The following is a 19,750-nucleotide window of genomic DNA, read 5'->3' on the forward strand; positions in this document are numbered from 1 at the left end:
AAACTTTCATTAACTGCAGGGACTGAGATTTCATCTTTGATCTTCTATAAGTTAAGATCTTTTCTGCACAGAACCATCTTTCTGCTTTTCAATCCAAAGACTTTCAGAAGCAGTAGGAAGAAGCAGTTAATAACTGCATGACTCTTACAAGGTCATCTGCTGTAACTGGTTGTCCTTTCTTGCTGGAGGCTACGACCATTCTGCCGAATCGCTTTTTCATATCATCCAGCCCATCAGCCAGCGCTAGGACTGCCATGATTTCACTGCTTACAGTGATGTCAAACTGAGCCTGCAAGAGATGAATAAAGAATGTGAACTCATCAAGATTCCCCAGCAGCAATTCTTACCTCCGGTAAATTCTTGATACAAGGCCAATCATCACCATCGTAACAAAAAAAGAGACAAAAAAAAACCCCCAGATATACAAATATACAAGAAATCCAAAGCATTGCTCTCAGAACACAATTAATTTAATTTGACTGTTTTAAACTGGATCTTTTTACTGTAAAATTAAGTAAAACCTATTTCTTCCGTTGATATTATGTGTCTCTCCTGGGACACACATTAGTGATTCATGTAAGAACACTTAACATTACTAACAATTATATTTTTGAAGGCTGAGCTTACTAACTCATCTGATTATCACTAAACAATACAGTAAATGACAAAAAATCCGAACAAAAACCCCAGATTCTATAGGAAATGAAGGATATAATTCATCCGACATAATGCAGACACCTCCATCTTAGGGAAGCTAAGCACCCTAAGGACATTTCAAGTCAATAGAAAGAGGCTTTTCTGAGCACAATTCATTTGAACTATTAATTTGACAGTTACTTAAGCAACTGTAAGTAAGGATGAGAGGAATCACAGCTCAATTGTCTATTTTACTCTATTGATTATACAGTGAATCTAGACAAGCTAGTCTAGTTTTGGCCAGATACACCCCACCCAAAGCATCTGCAGTGGTGAAGATGAGCCATTGCCATGTGTCACCTTTAGAAAGGCCGCAGTCATCCCAGTTTGGGAAACCAATATTCATGAGAGAACAGGAAAGGAGGGAACAGACAATAAAATATGAACTGATAGCAAATTTAACTGCTTGGTTTAAAGGACTTTCTGCTTTCTCTTTAACAAGATACTGGTAAAAGATGAAAATATCCAGACTTACAGAAAGTTGCCTCAGGAACACATTTTTCAAAGTACTTATGCAAGGAAAGGGAGCAATTACCGTTCGTGAGAAGCCTTTCTCTGTTGGAGACTGTCCAATAGTGATTTTCCTAAGGAACCTGTCATTTGTATCCAGTACTGCAAGAAATGCAGAGAGATAAGATGTCACATTGCAAGTCATAAGTCACATCTATGCCCTGTGAGAAACACTCAGCCAGTTCATCCATGAAGAGAGGACAGCAGTTTGAGATACCATCCTCTCCTGAAGAGCGGCAAATGCTTCTCAACATGATTCCTCCCCAAAACTGAACAGCAATGAAGTTAAGACAGCCAGAGACACATCAGACCCTGCCACTGCATCCAGAGGGAGTCTAAATCCCTTTGTGTGCACTAACCACAAGACCAAAGCTCCTCTGAAGAGCAGAGCTTTTAGTATTATTCAAATTGATTTTTCACCATCATTAGTCAGTGTGAATTCAGGAAACTACTACAGCCAAAGGGAAATAAAATTATCATTTTATAAGTTAAGTGATAAAACAGTCAGACACTACCATTTAGTGAGAATTGTTTCATGTAGCTCCATTAACTCAAATTGCCTTGGAAACACAAACTATCAAGCAGCGGCTTAAATTTGCTGTGTCTTACTATCTGCTTGGAATATTCTAAGTATTTTGTAAAGTATGTCCCATGAGGCAAACTACTTTAGCCTCATTACAGGTTATGAAGCAAATTTTGGATAATACATTTCACACTGTATTTTAATAAAAAGAAGAAAAAGCTAGACTCTTGGAGTCTAGCTCAAGAAAAAAAGTCCATTTTGAAATTTCTTTTGCTAGTGAAATATTAAATCTGCCAGACCAGAGATTGATGTCACCTTCAGGTATTTTAAAATCCTTTTAAATATCTGTCCTTCGTTTGCTGTCAGTCCCCAACAGAGCAAGTGGGTGGATTAAAACTGAGTTTGATCCCAGACCGGAACCCTCTCCTTTCTCACAGAGCAGTCAGGTAAAAAGACTGTTGGCTACAGTTGCCAAATTCAAGTCGCTCAGTGACTGACAAATCCAGAAACACAAACTCGCACCAATTAGCAAAGTCTTAATCTTTGTGAATTCACTGCAGATTCAAACCCCTGTGTCAGACCCTTTAGAAATGGGATCCCAGCTTCAGGCATCTACCCCAGAGGCCAGCCCTGTCTTCTTTCCTATTTTTCCAGGAAACACAATTTCAGCTGTACTTGCAAATGTCTCCTTTGACACATGGTTTTGTTTCTTAACAATTCTTTCATTTAATGTATCTTGTACCTCTTTGCCATGTTATGGTGCCCGGGTCAATGTCCAATCTCACAAATGCATTTATTTCTTCCTTTGTCAAAGCTGCGGGATCAGTTTTGTTAATGCCCAGTTTCTACGGGAAGAAAGGACAAATAAAAGAAAAAGGGTGTGGTGAAAAAATTCACATAAATGAACCTTTTACTGCAGCAATGAAGCTTTGGCAGCAGCATCTGCATATTCAGAAATAAGGAAGGGCTGCCTTTTTGATGTCCCTTCTCCCAGACCCCACAGCAATGTAAGATGATCCCTATCAGGATGCATCTGGAAGCAGAGCTTGCTGCTGGCCAGTTCGTAAAGGGCAAGGCAGACAATACAGCCCATTAGGGCAGGTTGTCACCAAGCTTTGTGCGAGGCACCTACAGAAAGAGGAAGAGAGAGAGCTCTGCAGCTCCTTACACGCCTTGTTCTCGTCATTAGTCTCACATGCTTACATCCATTTCTCATTAGTTTGCCTGGGGTCACTGCACACAGCCGTACGTGTTTAAAGCCACTGCTTTCAGCATGCTGGTTAAGCAGCACAAAGGAAGAATTAAACAATTCAGTCACAAGGCTGTCAGCATCCCAGAAAGCCGATCTTGAACATACTGAGAGGATGGGCAGTTTGCCAAGTTGCTTAATTGAGAGAAGAATTATCTGAAGAAGCCTGATACAAGCGCAAGCTTAGGAATGGGGAGAACGGTTCAGTTGATTTATGAACGAGTAAGGTTGTTTTAATTAACTAGACAGTCAAGTCGTATTTTCCCCCTGAAGAACAGCAGGGAAGAAAAAAGTCTGTTCTCTTCCCCTTCAAGCATATAATTCAGAAAAAGAAATAAGCAACAATAAAGATATCATCTTTCTGGAGTATTAGCACCCTGTCACATCTTGACATTTAATAACCAGAAGAGTGGTCAGGGTAGAGTTCCCTCAGCAGTCTGTCAGGAACACCAAGCAGTATGACATAGCTTCTTGCTCAGCAGTAGAAGCAAACCACACGTTGTCTAACGGTTGAGACATTATAGTCAATTAATATAGCAGAGTTTTAGCTTGCTAAGTAGTCTGGCTATTGCTCCCGACTTCCAAATTGGTAACTGATCCAGCCTGAATACTCTGCAAACAGGCTTGTACGTTGAATGGGCTCAGCAGGGCCCAGTCTGTGCTCCTAGCTGAAGGGTTCAAGCCTAGTGCAAAACTATGCCTCTGTTAATCCTCATTTTTTCAGAAGTCAATGTGAACTAGCATGTGTCCTTAATTTCTGAGGATAAGAGGAGCTGTGGGCTGCTCAGAGACTGCCACTCAATGACAGGGCTGCTCATCTAACAGGGAATTCTTTTTTATAGAGAGGAGGTGTGGGCAACGTTTTCCTTGTTTTCTCAATCCGGATAAGACAAAAAAATTCTCTCTGTTCTCTTTCTGCTGAATTTTCTAAATTGCCTTTTTTGTCCTGCATTATCTGTAGAGTTGTCACATGGGAACCATTAATCTCTAGCTGTAAATGTGTGTAAGGTAGAGAAACCAAGTCTAGTCCTTTCTTAAACTACATTAAGGACACTGAATTGACACTATTAAAAGGACACTAATCCCTTTGCCTCTTCCCACCGTGTTACTCACAGAGCATATGACAGAGTTATATCAATGATTCTTCCCCTTGGGGCTGCATCTCACTGTTTTCTGTGCTACCACTGCTACTCTGCACGCTTTATGTAAAAAATAAATGCCAGCAGAATGACCTAGTGGACAACATGAGGGTTTCTGTAACATACCTCTGCTTATTTAAAAGATGAGTAAATGGAACAGAACCAGAAACCAATGAGAAACCAGTGATCTTACCTGTAGTCTTCGGATCTGAATGTCTGAGAACTTCCTAACACCATTGACAGAAGGCACCAAACGGTTGTAGAGAGCCTTGCAGAATGAAACAGGTAGTTAATTAGCACTGCTGGCACACCCAGAACAGCCTGATGAAATTGGGCTGGGATCAAGTGCATTGTAAGAAAGGGTTGTACCTGGTCAGACTGAGTCAGCTCATGGAACATACGTGCGTCAATAGCAGCAGCGACCAGGTTGTTGGCTGCAGTGATAGCATGGATGTCACCAGTGAGGTGAAGGTTAAACTAGAGGAGATAAAACATATCAGTTACCTCATCCTGCTGCAATTTTCACTTATTTCAATTCATCGTAGACAGATGGAAAGAGAAGTATTAATAGTACCGTTAAAGTGGGTGAGGGTGGAGGGGGAGAGATTGCTCAGTGAAGTATGTGGAAGAGAGGAAAGAATTTCTCTAAAACAGAAAAATGCCTCCCCCACATTTATGTCATTTTACAAACTTCTAGAACAAAGCTCCCAAATAAAAAGTTGTTTGTTTTTTTCTTTTCCCCCTCCACAGGAACAGTTCTCAGAAGCTCCTTAACACTTGATAAAACCGTGGTATGGCACATCTGCATTGCTCCTCCTTCACCTTCCTTCTGACTCCCTCATTTGCACAGCAGGCTTCACACATACACTAGCTGAACTTGCTGCTGCTCCCACAAGGGACTCTGAGCTAAACTGGAACTAGCAACGTTGTGCAGCACTAGCAGTGGAGCTGTGGTTGCACAGAGCTCTGCATAAGGTAACCACCCAAACACAGTGTCACAGGCAGAACTTGTACTACACAGTGACACTGCTAGTAGTTTTCCTAGTTCTATCTCATTAAAAGATAGTTTGAGTGGGTTTGCCTACATGAGTTATCTGGCTGCACTGTAGCTGTGAAGCTGGTGAAGGGTCTAGATTGGATATTAAAGAAAATTTCTCCACACAAAGAGTTGTCAAGCACTGGAACGGGCTGCCCGGGGAAGTGGTGGGGTCACCATCCCTGGAAGTGTTTAAAAGACATGTGGACACAGCGCTTGGGGACATGTTTTAGTGGCAGGCTTGGCAGTGCTGGGCTAACAGTTGGACTTGATCTTAGAGAGCTTTTCCAACTTAAACAATATGATTCTGTACTGTCAAACAGTTTAGGATATACAGCTTCCATGACACACCTGCATTATGGTAAAACGTGTGGTTAAAACAACCCTTTTCCTCTGTAGCAGAGCAGCAAAGGAGAAAGATGAAAAGGAAACATTAGAAAAGATGATATGACAGAAAATTTTACAACAGCATTTTGTTGAAGCCTTGCTACTTTTGCTGAAACCCACAGAGCTAAAACAGAGTGCAGCTAGTCACACACTGATTATAAATCCTAATTAGTAAATGCTAATTGTTGTCTCATTCTGCATAAATGCAACAATAAGCTATTATTATTACCTTGGTTCTGCAGTATGAACTCAAAAGTTTTTCACTTACTATTTTTTTTCCTAGGATTAAAGCTGCATGCAGAATTATTAGATGACATATCAAGGTCATTACTGTAACTAGTGACTCTAGATACTTTAATTTTACGAGATATGCATTGATTAAAACACCCCCACAAAACTATGTGTATTTGTTCCCCATAGGTCATAATTAAAGAAAGCTGTTTCAGCCAGTTTGGTTCCTAAAGTTTGGTTCCTGTTTTCCACTGCTGCATGCAGTCAAGTATTTTGGCTTGCTTTATTAACACTCTCAAAGAGGAGGAGATTATTTTTCCTGTCACATCTATCATTGACACATGTTCTTGGCACATGACTAAATCAATATTCTGCCTCCTTTAACACTTTTATCTTTTATGGACTTGCTGCATCAATTAGAACAAACAGCCCTTTTGATCATTCCTGCTTTTCTTCCTAAAATTGCCCTGTGTCAATCTGTAGTGCACGAGACAAAGGTAGAATTCAGGCAATTACTCTGAGAGTTGAGGGAAGCATGAGAGCACGTGCTACACGTGCCTTTCAATTCCCTCCCTCTAAACACAGAATTTTACTTGTTGCCAAGCCACACTAGAAATATGCTCCACTGCCAGGCCCCCAAAGACTGAGGTCTTGACATTGCTGATTCCCAGTTTCCCTTTTCCTAGTTCATGTTAGTAATCTAAAACACAAGAACACCAAAATAGCTCACAGAAAGAATTGGTGTCCACCACAGCTGACAGAACTACTTAAAATGCTTCCAAAAGGCATTAAGCCATTACCATCTTCATTTCAATGCTGGGAAAATGAGGCATAGGATGTACTTTGCTCAAGGGTATGCAGCAATTCAAGGCAGAGAGGGGAAAGGGAACGGAGGAACTGGGAATGTGTAGTTCTATGAAGTTCCCTGACCATGCAGGCACACTTCTGAAATGACCTGAAGATGTTTGTCTGTTTTTTTTAAAAAAGGCTTTCCTAAAATCAAGCATGCAGTTCTTGAGAGTGCTACACCAGGCCATAAACTCATGGACTTTCCAAGTTATCTGACTGCAGTATCTTTTCGAAGTCTGGAAGCTGTACGTGCAATGAGGCTTTGTATAAGGAATTACCTCTTCCATGGGGACAACCTGACAGTAGCCACCACCTGCAGCTCCACCTGCAGAGAGACAACAGTCAGAATATACAGCTCAAGTGTCTCCAGCCCAGAGTGCTATTACATGTGTTTACTTAATGGCTTTAAGAGGGCAGCTACCATCAAGCAGCTTAGTTCAAATCGCAGCACAGCACTTGATAACAAAACTGAAGAACTTACCCAAACTTTTCCTTTCTTAAAATAAATGCAATTGTAACTGGGAATTATGTAAAACTCCAGTGCAGCAGAATAAAATCTCTGAATGCCATCTTTCCCCATTTAGGCCAACTGCAAGTAACAGAACAGCTCATACCTTTTATACCAAAAGTTGGCCCCTGAGAAGGCTGCCGAACACAGGCAAAGACATTCTGGTGAAGGTGAGCTCCCAAGGCTTGAACAAGGCCAACAGTGGTGGTGCTCTTCCCCTCTCCCAAAGGAGTGGGAGTTATCCTGCAGCGACAAAGCAGAAGAGACACAATTAAACCCTTGTAGTGGGTGAGACTTAAACCACGGGGACAAGGGTCATCCAGTGATTGCAATTAATGAGAATTCAAATTCTGGACTGGGTCAGACTTCACCTAATCTTCATCAGTTCAAAACTGGAATGAGGTTGGCAAGTTATCACACAACTGCTGACGACTTTCCTCTGAAACACCTTTCTAGTTCCTGCTGACAGCAGGCTACTAGACAAGGAGAACTTTGACTAGGAACCAGCCTGCCCTTCATAACCCTGACCTGCAGACCAAATCAATTAATCTCCTGGAGAGAAATGTAAAGCTACATCCCCACTGTTTGCCACAAGCACTACATTTTCACCGTGTGATTTACTAAAACCCAGAGGACCCCATCCAGTCACCCTACTGAAAGACAATACAACAGCAGCTAATAATATTCCTTTCCATCTTGACATCAGGTAAGTCTCAGCTAAGGAAGTACCTACCCAGTAACAACAACGTATTTGCCATCTGGCTGGTTCTTCAGACGATTCAGAGCTGACAGCTGGACCTTGGCTTTGGTCTGGCCATAGGGCTCCACCTCATCAGGGAGCAGGCCAACTTCACTTGCAACTTGTTCAATGGGTTTGGGTACGCAAGACCGTGAGATTTCAATATCACTTAAAGAGAGAGAGAGAGAGCAAGGTGACTTCTCACAAACTTCCCACTTCTGGATGGCATAAACTACAAACACCTAATCTGTATTTCAGAAGTGAAGCTTTAACCCCTCCTAGTTAAATGAATCAATACCACCAATATCAGCTACACTGGAATAGACACATCCTCAGAGTTGCCTTTTTAAAAAATAAAAGAAAGTAAAACCCAAACCAAACAACAACACCTACACGCCCCCCAACCCTCCCCCACCCTAAGATTGCCTTTTTGTAGGCAATGTGTTATGATTTCTTGTGGTATTTTGCATATTTTCAGCTGCTCCTTGGGAACTTGACACCAACAACTCCTACTTCAAGATGCTATCTTTTTGCCATGTCAGATTGAAAATATTCAAAAATACAAGTGATTCCTTTGTGTTTACAGCTTCCTCATAAGGGAAAGCAGAGTGGCAGAGATGGATCTCTTCTCTCAGGTGACCAGTGACAAGGGATGGCCTGAAGTTGTGTCAGGGGAAGTTGAGGTTGGACATTAGAAAAAGGTTCTTCACCCAGAGGGTGGTTGGGCACTGGAACAGGCTCCCCAGGGAAGTGGTCACAGCACCAAGCCTGACACAGTTCAAGAAGCATTTGGGCAACACTCTCAGGCACATGGTATGACTCTTGGGATGTCCTGTGCAGGGCCAGGAGCTGGACTTTGATGATCCTTGTGGGTCCTTTCCAACTCTGAGTATCCTGTGATTGTTTCACTATTTGCTGAATCAATTATCTAGCAATATTATCAGGATGATCTAAGCCTACACTTCAACAGATGTCACAGCACCACTGCGGGTTAACTCTGCTCCCTCAGGAAAGCCTCACAGTGCTTTCTCTCTACTCTCCAAACTTCAATCCCAGCCACAGTCAACATATACACATATGCCCTGTATTACAAAACACCCGGGAACAGATGTGAATACTACACTGTATAAATACTGCCAGTAGCTTAATTTGAAAGCATTACCTTGGAACAGGCATCTTTAGGTTAAGCTGGTTGTATTGGATGGTCCATTTTCCAGGTTGGAACTTCTCCAGAAAACGCTGTGCACTCTCCACTGTGCTCTGAAATGAGGATGAGAATCCATTACAGCAACCACCACTGTATGAACCACGCTGGCTAACAAAGAGATCAGAAAGGTTTGCCCCTCTCCTCTGTCTCACTTCGGGATTAAACCAAAGTACTTTCAATAAAGCACTTGTTAATAACCCAAAATGTGATTCTGCTTGTAGTTTTCTTAGAAGGAAAAAAAAAACAAACCCCACAGTATTTATATCTCTACTGATCTTCCAGTGCGCTGGATTTTTGGGGGTGTTTTGTACCAGGGTTTCTTAAGCAAAGCATGGTGAAAGAGGGAGCTGGCTTATGCTGTTACTCTCCTTTTTATCCAGTCACCCTATTGACAGTTTTAGAATTACAGCCTTTATCGTTATATGACAAAAGTGTTTCTCACTGTTTTGAGTGACCACACTCAAAAACCTTAAAAAAAACCCCAAACCAACAACAACAAAAACCAACAAAAAACCCCCCAGAAAACCCAACCAAAAACCTCTGTCCTAACATTTCCTTAAAGCCCATCTTTTTCCTCAGTTAACTGAATCCCAATTGTCTGGACTAGAAGTCGGAAATCTCTGTAAGAGCAAGAAGGAAGCACCAGTTGCTTTGGTAGTGTGCTGGTGGGTCAGCAGCAACATATCCCAAAGCCAGACAGAGAGGAGATGATCACAACGTCACAGTCTGCCCATGTACCTGCATTAACATGGCCACAGTCATGGGCCCAACGCCACCAGGAACTGGGGTGATGTAGGAAGCTTTTTCCTTTGCTGAATTGTACGCCACATCTCCCACAACTCTTTTTCCACTGGCCTTTGTGCTGTCTGGGGATTTAAGGAGAAAGTAAATTTACAAGTCACATTTCACCAAAACAACAGAGCACTAACTGAAGTTGAAGTCTTTTCCTCTGCCGGAGTAAACAAAGTAGAAGCTGTGTACCCAGGAAGCTGCTAAGTAAGATAAAAAAAGCTAAAACAACATCACAAGACGAAGCTGTTACCGTAGTTAACTCAGACAGTGTCAATAGCTCGTGCAACATATCCTCCCATTAAGCACCATTTATCCTCAGCCACACAGAACTCCCTTTCCTGGGGGATACAAGCTGTTTCTTAGTGGAACACGGCCCCCAGGGCAGCCTGAAGATGACTCCAAAGCAAATGCAGAGGGACCAAAGCACAGTGCAAGTTTTGTATCTGTGCAGTAATAAAACATAAATGGGATGTACAATAGAGATGTCACCTGAACCATCCCTTTGCAGCTCTTGCTGTACTGCTCTGAAGGATTAGTACAGCTTACAGTGTGAAGGAGATATAAACCAATGGTCTAGAAGGAGGTGAGAGAAGAAACATGACTGACTTGTTCCAAAACCCCAGGTTTACATTTGATCTGTTCCATTTTGGACACCTGGGTCTTAATATTGAATAAAATCACCTGCCTTTAGAGGAACTGAAGACATAAAGTGCTGAGCTTTTCAATCAGTCGTTGCTATTTTAACGATGGACCAGTAAATACTGCAGTTCACAGAGATCAGTCTTGTCAAAACAAACCTCACAGGTGGCTTAAGAGAGCTTCAGTAGAATAATCTCCCTTCTCTCTGGCAAAAAAGTTTGCTACATCCCGCTGCACTACATGATCTGACAATTCAGAAGCAGATATAGCCCTTTTTTTTTTCCAATGGTGACCTTTAAGCTCCCCCATAGAGAAAAAGATAAACCGTGTTAGTAAACTAGCACAGTCATCCAAGAAACCCACTGATTATAGCACATGAAAGCAGAAAATTTAAGTTTCTCTTGGAATGGCAGATTCTCATTTCAGATAAAGGACTCTAGGGAACATCTAAGCAGCATGAAAAACCTGAAGATAGATTTTAATGTTGTTATATTGAAATATTATATTGCATATAATGTGTGTGTGTTTGAACAGAACACAATCAATAACTTTACCATACATTTGGTGAGGGGGAGGAATGGAAGAGAAACCAAACTCCTAAACAGCTGATTATGTTAAAACCAAAAGGAGAACAAGAGCAGCTCCTGCCTACACTAATTTTTAGCTGCATTGTTACTGGCAATTAGCAGCTTGGATGCTTTGCTCTGTTTGTGTTTTAAACAACACTTCTTCTCCCTAAAGCTCAAAGCCTGAACAACATCACAGCTGTTAACCAGTGTTTCTACAGCCACTGTTAGCTTTGCTGCCCAGAACAGCAGACCAGTTTGGCTTTCCAGCCTAGAGACCAGTCTAATTAAGGCTGCAAAAGGTAAATAATGTAACTTTATTTTCTTCCAAGGATGCCAAGCAGGCTTACTGGCCACCCTGGCCAGGAAGACTCCAGGACCAAGAATGAAGCAAAGAAGCAGGCACTCCAAACACAAACGGCCTCATCTGTTACACAGACACAGATGAGCAGAAGCCAAACAACCCCCCAGTCCCTGCTTCTGCATCTGCACTTCACCCCAGCAGGGCTGAGCACAACTTAGGAGCTATTCAATTACCTGTAAAATATTCTTTGAAGGACAGCTCACATTCAAGATTTGCCATCTCTCCCCATAAATTCACCTTTCACAATATTCATCATCCCACTTTTAAAAAATACAAACTGGTTACAGGGAGTAGCAGTGACACTATAACCATTCCCAGTGCATGTGTCCTCTTTGGCCCTGTAGGTTCTCTTGCCAGCTGCATGACATGAAAGAGAGCATCCAAGGACTTTGAGATCAAAGAAGTGAAGGACATGCCTACACACATGGAATGAACAGGCATGATGATCTCCAGAGACAGCTGCATGAGAGACAGCCTGACTGCAGCTTCTGGACTGGAACTAATTCACAGCCCTACTTTCACCAGGCAAGGGCTGTGAATATCCCCATGACTTCCAAGAAAACTTGTGCTAATGTACATGCAACTAACAGGTTTCTGGTGGATATATGACTGCAAACACACAAGACCACATATGACCCTCATCTATAACACGAGGTCACCTTGCTTGAAGTGTGTTTCTTTTTCTGGACACCACTGGGAAGGGTGTTTCGTAAGGGATCCAACACAGACTGATTCAATATGCTGGTGATGCCAGCTTGAGTCTCAGTGCATGAAGGTACAAACACAGAAGCAAGTCAAGGCTTTCTACATCTTTCTAACTCCTCTGCTGTTTGAAGGCCATGGCACTGAGATCCACAGAGGCTGATCCTCCTTTGCTGCTCTCACCCCCCACTGTTCAAGGCTCCCTGTTAGCAAAGGCTGAAAAATCCCATAGCAGAGGAGGACTTTGAACAGAGTTGCTCCTTCTATCAGGACCCAGAGAGGGACACTCCAGAGGCACTGCCATCTCTGGGAATATCTTCAGTCTGCATTGCTTTCCCTTTCTGTAGTAGAGCAATTTCTACAGGCTTGGAATAAGGCATTCAGAGCATTTGCTGGACTAACCCTCCAACTGCAGCAGTGGGGAGAGAAAAACAAATACAATCCAGCTTGGAAAGTAAGACACACCTGTCTACTCTAATAGAGGTTTCAGGAAATCCTTTCTTCCTCTCTGTCTACTTGGAGATCTGGAAAAAATTCAGCTGCAGTACATATGAACACAAAGCCAGATGTGCCTAAACTGCCTATTCTAGCCTCCAAACTGGCACCCTTGGGAGTATACGTGCCATCCTCCATTCGAAAGCACGACAGCTGCATTTGTATGGTGCTACATGGCTATAATTTGTTTTAACTCCAACTTGGCAAGACTGCATGAAGTTAGTGTCCTGACATGCCATATCATTTGGGATCTGCCTGTACAGGGTACCCTGACTAGCAAAGTAAAGGCATATCCAGAGATTGACGTGTCTTCCAGCTGCAACTCACAGCTAGATCTAGGAGGTACCTAGGTAGGTGCACTTACACCTGCGGTAAAATGTATGGCAACTGTGCTCTTTCTCACCCCTCCACATTCAAAGCATTACCACAGCTAGCACCAATATTCTATCTGTACAGGGATTTAGCTGGAGAAGCTGTCAAACTGGCTGCTGTTCTTTCTGTAGCCCTGCAATTCCGGCACTGATTTCCCACAAGACTCATCTGAAAACTTTTTTGCAACCTGTCAGAGGGGAAGAAGGCGGCAAGAAAAACTCAGCAGCTTCAGAAAACCAGAGGGGAAAAAAAAAAAAAAAAAAGGTTCTGTGGCATCCATCATTTTGAAATGTGACAATTTCCACGGTACTCTACCAAGCCCTGATCCCTGAGTCTCACACTGCCGCTGAGCCCATTCCGTGCGACACTGACTAGGCTGGGTGCACTGGAAGCTCAGATGTCAGTGCACTGCCCAAGGCAGACTAATTGCAAAGGAACAGGGACGTGTCCCCAGAGATGCAGTTCGTGTCATGCCTGAAAAAAAAGGTCATACCATCATATGTCAGAAACACAGTGGCGGTTTTATTTGCAACATGTCAGCTGGGGAGACTCCGAGCCATTCTGCTTCATGCACATCAGCAGTGACCCTGTGGGTTTTGGCAAACAGCCTAAGTTTGGGTAGCTTGGAACAAATACACCCAGCAACAAACAGCAACGGCAGATGACTTTTTAATTTTAATTAGACTGAGGACCAATGTTTTTAAATGCAGCTCAATGTCACCTTTGAGGAACAAGACTGCTGAACAGAAATTTCTTTACATTCTGTTAAATAATGGCAACAAAATGACTGATTAATTATGAAAACTACCTTTTAAAAGCCTTGTGGGTGTAGCACAGAGAGAGTGACTAATTTTCCATATCATTCAATATCTGTAATTTGGATTTAAAACGAGATGAAAACAGAAATTGCCAGACTGTCTGTACCTCCTCTATAAGGAAGGAGTAGCTAAGTGAAACCCTACCCTAAAATCCATTGTGTTAAAGCACTTTATTCTATGCCAGAGCCACTGTCACCAATACTCTTGCAGAATCTGCTTTGTTTCAAGATAACAGCCATTCAAGCCTAAGAAATTAATGCTGTGATTCAACAAACCCACAGCTACTTTTAAAGAGACTGCTTGTCATTTCTGTATCTCAAACAGAACAGCTTCATGAGATCTAACTGCAAAGTAATGACAGCAAAGCCATACACTCACAAGTGACAAGAGCAGCAAGACTTTAGTGTGTAGTTGGATATTCTGTTGTAATGTTTCCTAGGCCTCCTCTTTCTTCTATTAATCATCAGCCTCGTTGAAGGCAGAATCAAAACTGTCACTGATCTGCTTTAGGGCAGTACTTCAGACCAGCTTTTTTTTTCTCTGGCATCTTCAGAGATTGCCATCATTACTTAAGACAGAAGATAAAGAAGTCCACATGGACTAGAAACTCCAAGGAAACAGTATTCATGAACTTACTTAGCAACTGCATTTATATACAAATAAACACATCCCCACTCCTTATACATTACCCACGCACCTGGCACATGGTTAATTCCACAGTCTATTACAATTGCTCCAGGTTTGATCCATTCACCTTTTACCATTTCAGCTTTACCAGCTGCAACCACCAGGATATCAGCTTTGCCAACCTATTAAAACAAAAAAACCCAACAAATAAACAACTGCGTATCACACCAGCAGTGGAAAAACGCAGAGCTGCTTCAGCAGCAACTCAGATTAGCTGCAACTGCAGTGAAACTGTGCTCACCCACTGCCATCAGAGGGCTGGAAGGGCATTGTCAGCAATTAAAAGTAGCTGGCAGTTCCTTGGCAAGGAGAAAATCCTGCAGCCAGAAATTATGGCTTATTTTCACACTCCTACCCTGAACTATTGCTAGTCAACACTTCAAAACCTCCTCTGAATTCCTCCATGATTCCCAAGTGGATCATATAGACTACATTTAGATAAAATTAAAACCTTCTGCATATTCTTCCCTTCCTCCCTTCAAACATCCCTGCACATTCAGTGCTAGAAATATACCCAGCCCTCATCAGACAGCAGCCAAGAACAACCCCTGCACAGAACCAGGCAGCACTTCACTTGTGGCAGCACTGTCTTGTGGTTTTCATGTCCAGGACTCTGTAACACACAACTCCAGGGGAAGCTGACTGTTTTTCAGCACTAATATGTGTTCAGGGAGTACTGAATTTGACAGATCTGGTCATGAAGCTGGTGTTAAAGACTCTGACTAAAGCTCGTTGTCAGTTCCTGCATTGCTTCATTCATGTTTGCTTCGGAAGCTGCTTTCGCTTGGAATTTTCTTTTAATCTTCAAGGGAGATAAGCTATTTTTTAGATTTCATTAAGAATCAGCACTTCAATTTTTAATCAACCTAATGATGGTCTTACTGAACAGCAACTTAATGGCATGAAGGATTGCAGCATTTCTGATCTTTTTGAGTTAAATTCAAATACACCTACTCCCTTTTCAGCTTTAATACTTGCCTACAGAGCCTGGCAGTGTTGATGGCTCTACAAAATCTAAGTAGGTGGCAGCACAGCAACACACTATTTCTGCCACGCTCACTGCTAAAGAGGAAAATGGTACCAACTCCCGGTGATAGAAAATAGACTGAAAAAAACAAACCAACTGAGAAATCATTTGGCCTAGCATTTCTTAGCCATTAGAGCAGAAGACCACTTGGCCTTTTTGGTAAAAAAAAAAAGCCAAACACATATGCTGTCTTGCCAGCCCCTACACAGAGATTAGGAAGGGATAATTAAATCTCAGCCCTTGCTCAAAAAACCCCAAAATAATAATTTTATTGTTATAATTAAACCCCTCTAATTCAGTGCCAAAAATAATCAGGATGCTATTCCAGCAGAAGTATTTACACAACCATGCAGTGAGCAGGACTGTGAAACTGTTTCAGATGAAAGACACCCCAGATCTAATGACTCAGAGCAGCAAGACACTGAGCAGCAACGCACATCAAACACCTCCAGCCTGTTCCTACCTCCTCAGCCAGGGTGGAGGTCTTGGAATGGCAGGTGGTGACTGTTGCGTTATTCCAGAGCAGCAGGTCGTGCATGGGAGCACCAACGATCTTACTGCGACCGATCACTACGGCTCTTTTCCCTGTGACCTGGACACCTGCGCCACAGAGAGTCAGGAGAGAGTAAACACAGGTCATTGTGCATCCCAGTACAAACTAACTCAGACTGCTCTGGAGTCTTTTGGTCCGTTTAAGTCCGGCCCTGGTACTTCAGAACACTATTTTTCTTCTTTGTTGTGTGTGAGTTGGGAGGGAGGAAGGAAAAACTGTTTTAAAACTAGTTCTTTTACTACTTAAAAGGAAATGTGGCATCTCGACAGAAGTTTCAGTGTGAAGCACAGCCTTGCAATGTGCGTAGTTTCTCCACTTACTGAAGATCACTGCACTCATGAATAATGTATGGAAGCCTCCTTACCTGTCTGCCTGATAAGTTCCATGCATCCCTTTGGCGTGCACGGAATAAAGCAGTCTCCGAGGTCCCCTCTAGAGAGTTTCCCAGCATTGATGCTACTTAAGCTGCATTTTGAAAGAATAAAGGCCAAGTAAGATTCCCAGCCCCACGACCACCATTCAAAAGAAAAGGAAAAACAACAAAAAGGGTTTTCTGGAGTAGCTGTCGTGCTCTCCAGGGGTGAAGTCAGTTTACCCATCCACATCCTTCTCAGGTGCAACAGCATTGGTTATCTTTTCCGTGTTGATGGGTTTGTCGGAGTCGAGTGGCAGCTGCACTATAAAGCCATGAACAGCAGGGTCTGCATTCAAAGAGGCAATGCACTTGAGCACCTACAACAAGCAAAGACCAAAAAAACTAATGGCTGATAACCTGAAACATGACTGATGTAAAGGAAAAAACATCATTCTATCTGGATTAAAAGATACGCACTTTACGTTTAGTTTTTCCACTCAACAATACATATCACTCACATTTTTAATTAAAAAAAAAAAGCTGTTAAAGCCCCTAAATTTTACATTGTAATGTTTTAGTTTTCTTAAAAAAACCCAAACATCTCAACAGGTTCCAGCTCTTTTCTCGTGACTTAATATCTATGGGCAAGTGGTCTTTTTTTATCCAATGACAAGGCAAATATAAGTTCGTACCTTGAGCTCAACACCAAAGTTATATGTTTTTTCGTCACTTGGTTATATTACTTACATCAGCTTCTGTTGCTGTGTTTGGCAGTTTTATGTGATTGGCACTGATCCCAATCTGCAAATGAGAATAACAACAAATTATCTCATTTCTGAATTGACATTTGATTGATCTGGCTAATCTTTCTATCCAGCTCAAACACAGCTGTGTTCTGTCACATTTCCCAGGTCTATCTCCTGTTTCTGTGGCTACAATCCTATTATTCAGAAACACCACCAAGAAAAAGATTAGTGCTTTGCCTGCTTAGATTGGTCCGTTCTTTAACTGTCCTATTCACCTTTTGACATGAACAACATCATCTTTGCTTGACAGCAGATTGCCTTGAAGTGCCAGCAGAGAAGGTGCCAGGCACCTAGGGAAATGGGGACTCAACTATGTTTCTGCCCTGCTGTAGCATGTAAGGTACCACTCAGTGACAGACACAAGGCAACTTGTGGCATAAGGCCACAGGCCAGGAAAGACAGAGCATCAGCACTTCAGACACATGTAATCTGTGATGATCACATACAAAGTGGCACCAACTCATGCTGCTGTGACCAGTGCACCCCACCTGGCTCTCAGGTTACACAAACACACTGCGTCCTTATAACAAGGAATTCAGGCCAACACTGGTTTCTCCAACATGGGCAAAGCTTGGGCAAAGCTTAGACAAAACTATTTGATTTGCATCTGGATTTTCATAATCAGATTTGACTGACTTTAGGAAGGTAAAAAGCAGTACCAAAAGTCTGGCCATTACCTCAGCAGCAGCCTTCAGCTTCATATTGATGTAGAGGTTCGAATCATCCCGATTTCCAACCTAAGGATGAAGACAGTTGAATCACAGCACAGAATAGAGACCCAGACACAGGCTGAGATGGGCTTAACCCTCAGCTTCCTTGGAGCTGCATCAAGGAGAGAGAGGTATTCTTGGATAACTAAAAGACACTGATGGAGGCCATAAGTAGCTGGAGCTAAGAGGGAAATGTTCTTTCAAGTAAGAGGCAGCTAAAGACAAGTTGTCTGATCTCCTAAATAAACATTTGCACCTGTTGAAAAACCTTAGAAACACAGTGGTCTCCAAAGCAGAAAATACTCCCTGCCATCTGATCTGAGAAAGTTAAATCCTTAACTAATTAACATGATCAGCAGGTGCTGATAACATTCAATTATCTGATTAAGGCTCTCAGATAAGTTGAGCCTCTTTGATACCCAAGAATCCTAATTTTATGCACATATGTGTGCTTTGATGGAGACATTTCTTCCACTGCTGTTTCAAACCTTGAGAATTTTCCTGCCAAGCAAAAAACAAAATAAGAACAAAGTGATGCACAAAGAGAAAGCAGCAAGTGGAACAAATGCCTGTAGTTTTTGGCAGTATTGGGTGCTTCCAGTACAACTGCCTTTCAGGAGACAGCTTGCATCATCCAGTATGCTTTGTTAAAGGTAATACTCCTTCTAACCTTAAGAAAATGAGGGGCAAATAAGGAAAAGCTGATAAGCAAACTCTTGAAACCCTGTTCCCTAGTACAGTCATCCCTGGTTCTCACACGGATTTACAAGCTGCAGGGGTGACTGTATTGACTGATCACCCAGCAAACACTGGTTCTTCCTCCCCAGGTATAGACAAAGGGGCTGTCTCCCCTGTAAAATCTGATGGATTTAGGAAAAGGTATGCCTTGTACAGGGCAGAAATGAAGGAAGAGTGCAAGCTTCAGTAGATGTCAGCAAACACAACACAGATACTGTGCAAATGGGGACGTTCCTGACTACAGGGCAAAACAATAAAGATTAACTGACTTTGTTTTTTTGAGCTCAGAGGACACCAGATGCCTCCCAAGAAAAGAGCACATGTTGTGTGGGGTGCTACATATCAGAAACAGCTCATTGTCCTGACTTCACTGAAGGATAACAGCAGTGAATATCAGTATTAGAGATGAACTCCAAGCCCAGACTGTTTGGCAGCTTACAAAAGTGTCAGACAGCCAAAGAGCTTTACAGGTTGTGAAGGACTCTGAGACAATCCAGGATTAAAGACAGCACAGGCCATGAAAAAAATCCAATAACCCAACAAGACAACAATTTTTGAAGACAGTTCATGAGGTCAACAGTTCAGCAACTTTCATCAAAGCATTCCTAATTAATTTTATTTAAAAAACTTTCCTACTTCCTTCTAAGCACCTGAAGACAAATCTTCTGTAGAGACATCCTTCTTAAAGCCAGTGGAAAACAAAACCAGAAAAAAAACCCCAAAATACAAACACAAATTTGTTTCTGGCATCAAAGAGGAGCGTGGCCTTTGTGTGCTATGGTGGTATCAGCACTAGAATTCTCAGACAGGCACCAAAAGCTCTGCAGGAGCCCAGAACACTGAATAAGGACAAAAGTCACTTCTCTAAGCAGCCACTTAAATTCCTTCGTGGACACACAGTTCCTTCCTGTTACATGACACGTGCTACTGCCACTCACCTTCTGATATAAGCATAAAGGCTTTCCATTTTTTACAGCTGTAAGGGCAAAAAAGTTCTGCCAAACACAGGCCAAACCCTTGTATTGACTGAGTGCTTTTTATCTCTGCAAGCA

General features: G+C 42.3%; 1 protein-coding gene across 2 annotated transcripts in view; it reads right to left on the bottom strand.

Moving 5' to 3' along the window:
• The window catches only part of MTHFD1 (methylenetetrahydrofolate dehydrogenase, cyclohydrolase and formyltetrahydrofolate synthetase 1), a 41,966-nt gene that overhangs the window by 13,048 nt on the left and 9,168 nt on the right, over positions 1-19,750 (bottom strand). For both annotated transcript variants that reach the window (XM_027716636.2, XM_027716635.2), the window contains exons 3-18: positions 17,928-17,987; positions 17,192-17,245; positions 16,685-16,821; positions 16,454-16,554; positions 16,000-16,136; positions 14,520-14,631; positions 9,813-9,940; positions 9,030-9,127; positions 7,862-8,035; positions 7,235-7,371; positions 6,899-6,945; positions 4,487-4,594; positions 4,311-4,385; positions 2,472-2,574; positions 1,232-1,308; positions 149-289 (exon numbers count right to left, since the gene is read on the bottom strand). In XM_027716636.2, coding sequence (XP_027572437.2) covers positions 149-289; positions 1,232-1,308; positions 2,472-2,574; positions 4,311-4,385; positions 4,487-4,594; positions 6,899-6,945; positions 7,235-7,371; positions 7,862-8,035; positions 9,030-9,127; positions 9,813-9,940; positions 14,520-14,631; positions 16,000-16,136; positions 16,454-16,554; positions 16,685-16,821; positions 17,192-17,245; positions 17,928-17,987 — 1,689 coding nt within the window. The remainder of the gene's footprint in view (positions 1-148; positions 290-1,231; positions 1,309-2,471; positions 2,575-4,310; positions 4,386-4,486; positions 4,595-6,898; positions 6,946-7,234; positions 7,372-7,861; positions 8,036-9,029; positions 9,128-9,812; positions 9,941-14,519; positions 14,632-15,999; positions 16,137-16,453; positions 16,555-16,684; positions 16,822-17,191; positions 17,246-17,927; positions 17,988-19,750) is intronic.

This window comes from Pipra filicauda, unplaced genomic scaffold, assembly GCF_003945595.2.
Source record: "Pipra filicauda isolate LSUMZ 115617 unplaced genomic scaffold, ASM394559v2 scaffold151_size3305965_pilon, whole genome shotgun sequence".
NCBI classification, from domain to species: Eukaryota; Metazoa; Chordata; class Aves; order Passeriformes; family Pipridae; genus Pipra; species Pipra filicauda.